The sequence below is a fragment of the Peromyscus eremicus genome, chromosome 10, assembly GCF_949786415.1.
Source record: "Peromyscus eremicus chromosome 10, PerEre_H2_v1, whole genome shotgun sequence".
Lineage (NCBI taxonomy): Eukaryota > Metazoa > Chordata > Mammalia > Rodentia > Cricetidae > Peromyscus > Peromyscus eremicus.
In genome coordinates, this window is record NC_081426.1 from 14127444 (window position 1) to 14136438 (window position 8995).

General features: G+C 40.0%; 1 protein-coding gene across 2 annotated transcripts in view; it reads right to left on the reverse strand.

Annotated features, from left to right (window-relative positions):
- Positions 1-8656, reverse strand: part of Cnrip1 (cannabinoid receptor interacting protein 1) — a 28675-nt gene extending 20019 nt beyond the window's left edge. Inside the window, exons 1-2 of one of the 2 annotated variants that reach the window (XM_059274997.1) lie at positions 8191-8656; positions 5758-5908 (exon numbers count right to left, since the gene is read on the reverse strand). In XM_059274997.1, coding sequence (XP_059130980.1) covers positions 5758-5908; positions 8191-8369 — 330 coding nt within the window. In that variant the 5' untranslated portion in view covers positions 8370-8656. The remainder of the gene's footprint in view (positions 1-5757; positions 5909-8190) is intronic. The other variant, XM_059274998.1, reaches the window with a different exon arrangement.
- Positions 8657-8995: the final 339 nt, after the last annotated feature.

The window sequence follows — 8995 nt, forward strand, 5'->3', positions numbered from 1 at the left end:
GGAAGAAAGAACCCACTAACTGGTTGTCTAGTCCAGGGTCCTCAGCTCTGAATTATATACATACCACCAACAAAAACAATCGGAAGAAGTTGTATTTATATACATTTTACATACACTACACATACACATATACATACATATATGTGTATATAAATAACAAAAGAAGAAGAGGCTGCCAACTTGAGAGTGGGGGACACGGGAGGGGTTGGAGAGAAGCTAGTTTGTGGGGGGTTGCAAGGAGGAAAGAGAGGGGAGAAAGTGATGCAATTCTATTTCAATAAAAACATTATTTTTTTTTAATTAAAGAAGGTTGAACACAGTCTCAAAGGCTTAGGAGATAATACCAAGCTTCCTTACATATGTGTATTTGGAATCCTATAAGAAAAGGAGAGACAAAGGATTGCTATGAAAAATTTTTGCCAATGAAGTCGACAACTTAGTTGAAATGAATGACCTCAAATGCAAAGTACAAAAACAAAAGAACCCTAAGAAATAAATGTGGATAGCCCAATACTAAGAAATCTTAATTGAAAACCTTCAATAAAAATAAAATTTGTGGCTCTAGGAGAAAAAGTATTTAGCAAAATAAAGGCTCATAGTACTCTAAATTTTGGTAAAAAGCTTATAGATTCAATAAATTCAACGATTCCCAATAAAAACCAATACAAAGAAAAACACAATTAGGTGCACCATAGCCAAACTACTTAAAACTAGACTGTACACTATATAAAGGCATCATTTTACTTTGTATTATACCTCAATTGTATGTCAAGGCAAACAGAGGAAGAAAATATAGGCCCAGAATCATGTAAAAGCAAAGGCAGGATTTTGAAAAGGTTGTTAAAGGCAATAAATGTCTAGCTATACTGACCAGAAAAAACAGACATTTTGAACATCAAGAGTTAAAGAGTGGATCTTGTTAGAAATCCTAAGGATGGGTAAGAATTACCATGAGAGGCAGGAAAGATGGCTGAGCGGTTAAGAGTAAGCACTGCTCTTCCAGAGGACCTGAGGTTTGTTCTCAGTACCCACATCAGCCAGCTTCCTTTGGCCTCCTCGGGCACCTGAACACACACACACACACACACACACAGTTAAAATAAATTGAAATAAAATATTAAAGAAGAATTACCATGAACAGTTTTATTGAAGTAAATAAAACAACAATAAAATTAATTACTTTAAAGGTAAAGTCTGTAAATATGATAATCTGATAAAGCTGAATTTTAATGGAAAGCTTTGGTGAATTCTATTCAATATATTATGAGATCTGTAAGGTGTGAAAGCTTTCCAAATCATTTCATGCAGCTAGCACTATCTTGATACTGAGATCAGATAAATACATAACAAGAGAAGATCAGACCAATCACTTGCAGAAACATAGATAGAAAATTCATCAATAAGATATTAATATGAGAAGATATTCTTCTCATATAGAAAACACACCATAATCAATTACTACTTATCTTGGAATTCAAGGTTATTTCAACATTGGAAAAAAGCAATATAAACAAAAGAAGAAGATGATTAAACTCTGTTAATACACAAAGATCTTGAAAACATTCTATAACAATATAATGAAAGTGCTCAGGAAAGCAGAAGGGAATCTCTTTTTTTTTTTTTTTTTTTTTTGGTTTTTTCGAGACAGGGTTTCTCTGTGTAGCTTTGCGCCTCTCCTGGAACTCACTTGGTAGCCCAGGCTGGCCTCGAACTCACAGAGATCCGCCTGGCTCTGCCTCTCGAGTGCTGGGATTAAAGGCGTGCGCCACCACCGCCCGGCGGGAATCTCTTTAATACTGAGTTTATATTAAAAACTAAATAGCTAACATCATACTGTTAAAAAGTTGAACTCTTTCTTCTGAAGATGGAGAGACAGGGATAATGACTCTCACCATTTCCATTCAGCATCACACTGAAGTTCTTAGCTATTATAATCAAGCCATAAATAAAAGGAATAGAGATGGGAAGGAAAGAAAGAAAAACGAATTTTTCCATGACAGCACATGTAGAAATTAACAATGATTCCACAAGAAAAGCTACAGGATGAACCAACCAGATTTGCCAGATTTCAGGATTGAAGATTAATGCAGAAACCGATTTTATATCCATATCAGCAATGAAATGAATTCTATTTATAGTAGCATAGAGAATTATGAAATAATAGTAAATCAAAAAAATCATGAAACCTGCATAGGGGATATTGTAACCTATTACACAGAAGATGAGAGAAAATGAGGACTTTAAATAGATATATTAATGGATTAGAAGACTCAATATAAAGGTATCAAATTTCTCTAAACTAATTTGTAGATTTTCATCACTGATTTTTGTTTCCTGACACAGCCTTGGTATGTTGTCTAGTATTGTTCCTTCTCTCTTGGCTTTCCAATTGCTGTGATTACACATATAGACTACCCCTCTCTTTCTCCTCCTCTTCTCCTTCTCCTCCATACAGTGTCTTATGTTTCATAGCCTCACCTTGAACTCTTGGGCACAAGCTATCCCAGCCTCTTGAGTAGCTGTGATTAGCAGGTGTATGCTATCACACCTGGCTGACCTATAGATTTGATGCAAATATGGCAGCCCAATTATTGAATAAATATACAAGATAATTTTAAAATCTCTATAAAAATATAAAGGGCTCAGAATAACAATCCAAAGTTTTAAATATAAACTTGTAGTTCTAAAGTAAGAAATCAGTATAGATTGCAAAATGAAATTTTGTTGGATATTCTAGGTCTCTTTCATTTCCAGACTTAAAGATGGGCATCTACAGAGAGTCTAAAGCAACCAGGATTCACACAATACTTCTGGTGGAAAGAAAAAGTTACAACAGTTTGGGCATTTAAAATAGGATTTATTTTATTTGTAAATGGTGTGTGTGTGTGTGTGTGTGTGTGTGTGTGTGTGTGTGTGTGTGTGTGTGTTTGTGTCTATGTGTACATGAGTACAGGTGCTTCTGGAGGTCAGAAGAGGATGTCAGAGCCCCTGGAGCTGGAGTTACAGACAGTTGTGAGCCATGTGGTGGGGACTGGGAACCTAACTTGGTCCTCTAGAAGAGCATTACACACACTTGACTGCTGAGCTATCTCTGTGGCATCCTCCCTTAAAATTTCCATTTTTAATTTTTTAAATTATGTGTGTCTGTGGGAGGTTGTGATATGAGTGCATGTACCTGCAGGGGGATGGAAGTATCATGGAAGTATCAGATCTTCTAGAGCTGGAGTTACAGGCAGCTGTGAGTCCCTGATATCGGTGTTGGGAACTGAACTCTCAAATACTTTCTGATAAATGAAATAAATAAAAATTAATAATATGAAAATTCTAAATGTAATCTTATACCATTTAATTTACCAATATATTTAATAAAATATTTAAGTTAGGCTTATTTTAGGAATTAATCCCTACATTATCTTCCAATAGAATGATAGGAACTGAAATGATATTTAAGTCTAATTCATCCAAAATTTCACAAATGAAACCATGAGAATTTAAATAAAAATATACAAATGTAGTTGTGTTTATATGTATGCACAATTAATCTCAGAATTAGGAAAGATTTTCCATTCTGGATTGGTGCTAACTGCAAAAGCCATAGAAGGAAAGACTAATATGTCAGGCTACATTTTAAAAAATTAAATTTACATTGTGACCAAAGTTAATACACATGATAATTGATGAGCACATTTAAAATACAGTAAGAGATCACTTTAAGATTTATTGAAGTCATTAAGACACACAGGTTGACATGGATAAAGCACAAACAGCAAATATTTCAAGCCAGCAATAATTAGAAACACAAATGTTAAAATATTCTATTGTGGTTAAAACATTTAAAAGTGGTTTTTTAATTATGTTTATTTATTATTATTAAGTATCCTATCATTTATTGTGTGGGTGTATGTCTCAGGTGCAGCCTAAGTTGGATTTCTTTCTTTCCACTAGGTTGGCTCTGGGGATTGAACTCAGGTTGTCAGGCTGGCTGGCAAGCTACTGAGCCATCTATCCAGACTCTCCTTGTATTCCTAGAGGTCAGTGGTTGTAAAAATCCCCTAGCGTGCATGTTTCCTTTGGAAATCTATCCCAAGCAAACAATAACTTTGCAGACATGAGTAAAACTTAAAGTAGTTTTCCTTACAGTGGTGAGAAATGGAAATCACCAGTAGGTAATAGGAGATATTGATACACTCACATAATGGACTTCAAAATTATTTTCCATATTTACATCTTTGGATGTATATGTATATACGAAAAAAACCTATGCATGCATGCAAAGACATAGCAGAAGCAGCTTTCTAAGAACACGAACTAAAATATTGACAACAGTTGTCTCTAAGAGAAATTAGTATTTTCCACACTTTTGTATTTTCCTCTGTTGACTCTCTAGTAGAAAATAGAATTCCTGACTAAAGAAGTTCAAATGTATCTCTCAAAAGAATGGGCTCCTAGAGTCTTTCCTTATGTTACCACTGTAGTTGTTTTGAGGATATTGGACACTGTGAGGCCTTAAGGTTTTGTCAGATGGGATGGATAAGATCTTAGATTCGTGTCTCTAAAGGGGATTCCACAGACCGTCTTTATCAGGGTTGATGCTCTGAAGGCATGTCAGTTTCTTTGGTCCTAGCTTACCCATCATTAAATTACAACAACAAAAAAGCCCAAAAAACTGGACATGAGAACTAGGACTGAAATTTTAAGTAATCTTCAGAGGAATTTTTTCCCTGTATGGATATTTGGGAAATTCTGTGATCTCCTCTGTGGAGGCAGAGGGCACACAGTGCAAAACTGCTCTTTCTGAGGGAAAAGACTGACCAGTTTTTACAGTAGTCTGCTAGGTGATCTTCCCTTTTCTTATATTTTAGCAAGCTTACTGCATCATCTATTATATGTGCATGTACAATTAACTAACTTTATTGGTCAACTCTATCCTTTTATCTATTCAATGTCAATATTCCTTGGTGATAAATGTTTTCTTGTAATATACACATATATTCTATGTGAATAGACTCTACATCTGTGGATTAATCAACCTTGAACTGAAAACACTCAGAAGAAAATTGTGTGTGTATTGAACATGCATGGACTTTTTTTTGTCATCATTCCCTAAAGAATACAACGCAAGAGATATTTACATAATGGTCACAATCTAAAGATGATTTAAAGTGTATGCAATGGTGTGCATGGTTTATATGCAAATACTGAGCCATTTTATATATAAGGGAAGAGCACCTGTGGATTCCAGCATCTGTGAGTGATCTTGGAACAAATCTCCCATGGATACAGAGGAATGACTGACTGGATATGGTAGGACTAACATCTTATTGTCCACCATAGCAGTCACTTTTTAGGTTCCTTCAGGTGGAGTGCATTTAAATAGCAAAATGTCATCTATTTAGAGATTTTTTTTCACATTTAAAGGACTATGAGCCATGTAGAATCACAACCTTTTCAGAGCGAATTATTTAAATATTCCTTGTGTAGAACACAACATAGAAAATGGCAACATAGCGACTGTCTCTCCCAGAACCATTTACCTGGCTTCTTCGATGTCTGAAAGTTCAGTCCAGCATGCAAAAGAGCATCAGTTACATTACTCTCTCTCTCTCTCCACAGGTCCATGAGGGAAACTGAACCCAATTTCTGTAGTAACTGGCTCCAAAGCATCTTTTTTTATTCTTAAAGAGGTAGTGATTTTTTTCCTCCTGTAGTTTCTATTTGTTCTGAAACCACACCCCTACATCCCCAACTTGGACTTACCGGCATGGTGATCTGGATGGGTTGTCGCTCACCACTTTTGGTAGGAGCTACACCTTCTGTATCATATATCCCCGTGTAGACAACTCTCTCCCCATCAGGCTCTTTACACTTCAGCTCCAGTGGGACAAGCACACCACCAATGGAAATGTTCCTGCAATGGACTTGAGTTGAGCATAGATGGTAGGAATTAGCTTAGGTATCCTGTTCTAGTTTAAACCAAAATCCTAGAGAGGAAACCCACAGGGTTTGGTTAAGGAAGACATGGTAGAAACTTCTGAAAGTTTAGGAGGTTACAGTTATCCAGCTACGCAGTATTATGATCATAGACCAACTACTTCCACTCTCTGGACTGACTTCAGTATTCTTATGTAGAAGAACTCTTTTCTCATTGAAATCATCTATGGAATTAAAATTCCGCTTATGCTCAGCCTGACTCCAAACTCCAGAGAGCAGGATTCTATTGGTCTGGGATGTAATTTGATACTGGTAAATCTAGGTTATATATATATATATATATATATATATATATATATATATATATATATATATATATATATAGTTTCAAAGACTCCTGACCTCTCTAATGGGTTTTATTATTTTTTGTTCCAACAATCAAAGATTTTCCTTCAGATTTATCACATTCTAGAAATTCTCAGTGGTATCACTCCTGATCTCCTTTATCTCAGGATACCTGTTCTCAATGCAAAGTCTGAGTATCAACTATCAGAATGTAAACATTTAGGCTTCACCATGGAAATATCAAACTAGAAACTCTGGTGAGCCCCAAATGACCAGTCCTTCAGGAATTTGATACAAACTCAATTTGGGAGTTCCTGGATTAGAGCACTGAAGAAATCCTTCATAAAACTTAAATGTTAATAGAGAAAACTTTATCACCATCCAATTTGCTTTTAGATTAACTCAAAATCTAGAGAACTACCCCCAAAAGAAGGGGAAATAACATGTATAAGTGGGGGCAAATGTTGTCAGGGTGGATGAGAAAGAAAAAGCCTGGATACAAGTGCAGAGACAATTAGGCAGTGTGAGGACACTGGGTACAGGGACCTGTGAGGTAGAGGTTTGTAGGGGGTGGTGGTGCTGATGAATTCAATGGACTAGGAATGCCAGAAACCTTCCAAGCGTGGCTACAGATCTTTGTGTCAAGAAGACTAAATAAAATAACTTTACTGAGTTCAAACTGAAAGTATCTGATGGATTCAAAGCCCCTTCCTCCCTCAGCATATGTTCGGTATGCTAAGTTTTGGGTTGTTTTTTCTTACGATCCAGACTTCACACAATGTTTAGGTGAAAGGTAAATGTAAAGGACCCTGTGATGGCTGGTTCCAATTGTCAATGTGACACAATCTAGAACCACCTGGGAAGGGATTCTCAAGGAGGGACTATCTCGATGGCTTGGCCTTAGAAGATCCATCCTAAAAGTGGAGGGTACCATCTCCTGGGCTGGGCTCTGGAGCTAAGGAAAAGGAGAGAGCAGCTGAGCACTGGTGTGCAGGTACCCATTCTCTGCTCTCTGTTCTTGACCGTGGATGTAATTATGACTAGCTTCCTCAGGTTCCAGCTGCCCGGGCTCTTCCACAAGATGGACTGCAACCTCAAATTGTGAGTCAAACAAAACCTTTCTTCCCTAAGGAAGTTGATTTTGCCAGGGAATTTTATCACACCAACAGGAAATGAAACCAAGACCCATGTATGAAATATTTTTCATACACCACTACGCTGCTTTACACCTGTCTTGTTAACCATCACAGGTAACATCACCAGGCTGACCGACAAATTTAGCCAGCAAAGAAAGAAAAGGCACAGTTCATGGAAAACCATAAAGGTAGGCCAAAGCACAGGCGGTGTCCTCTAATTTGTGCCGTTAACTCTGGAAAGGAGTAGTGGGGAAATTTCCCTCGGGAAATCCAGTGACCATCTGTCCTCTGAGGCTACTCATTCCTCAGCCCTCCCCCACCCGCTTCAGTCTCCTCAGCAGAAGCAGGAGAGCTCCTAGGATCCAGGAGAGGAGGGATGGGATTGCGATTGCTGAACCCCTCTCTGTCTTTCTACCAACTGCCCCACCCTATCTACCTGTGGTTCCCTGTTGTAGCTGGACCGAAGAGAAATTCACAATGAAACAAAAGCAAACCCCCAAACACAACAACAACGAAAGCCCCAAAGCCCTGGCTTCCTGTCGTAGATTTAAAGGTTCTTGCTGAGATGGGTGGAAGGAAGATGGAATGCAGGGCTACAAGCTTGGGGCAGGAGAGTAGCTTGGGGACAGGGCGTTCACCTCTTGCCCTCACTCCAGGTCCCACTGAGCCGGGGAGAGACTAAGGGAACCAAGTGGAGGCTAGGGATGTCCTGGGGCCTCCGCGCTCCTCCCATACCCGGGTTATCAATGCCCTGCCGCCCGGCGCGCCCCACACTCACTCGACCTGCAGTGTTGTGGGTTTGATCTTCACCTCCACCTTGTAGGAGGAGCCGGTGAGCAGCTTGATTGTGCGGTTCTGGCCGAAGCGCTGCCCGTCCACCTTGAAGAAAACAGGGCCGTCATTGGGCTGGATGCGCAGCGCGATGGAAAGGCGCACGAGCCCCGGTAGGTCCCCCATAGCTGGCAGAGGGGCTGGCGACCCTGGCCGTGGTGATGATGGACAGTGTGGGTTGGAGGGAGCTGCTGCAGCGCGATGGGCGGAGGGGACAGGCAGGGAGGAAGAGGGAGCAGATGGATGCAGGCCACAGCTAGCAGCGGTCGCCTCCGTCCACCCCAGATTTTGAGCAGCTGCTGTTGAGGCTGTGGCCCTCCACCGCACTCAGCCACGGAGCCAGCCCCAGACACAGCACGGAGGCAGCTGGCTGCCCCATCCCCCGCTCCACGCGCTGGGCTCTGCACGCACCTCGCGGGGACTGGACTGGCAGGCTGCCCCGCAAATCAGCACAGCTGGGGGCTAGAGAGTTAATCCTGTTTACGCACCACAATCCCCTTCAGTAGGACTGACGTGTAGGCTCCTCCTAGAACAGCACCGGATGCGAGGAGGAGGATGGGGCGGGCAGGCACTGGGCGAAGATTAATTGCAACACCAAGGAGCGGAGCCCCCAGTGTCTAGGCACCAGGAGATGTGGATTTCCTTTCTAGAGTGTCTGAGCTGAGATTTGGAGTGAAGAGGCTGAGATGGGAAATGGAGGCGAGGCAACTGACGGGAAACGGGGAAGAAAACTGCTAGCTAGTGATTTAAAT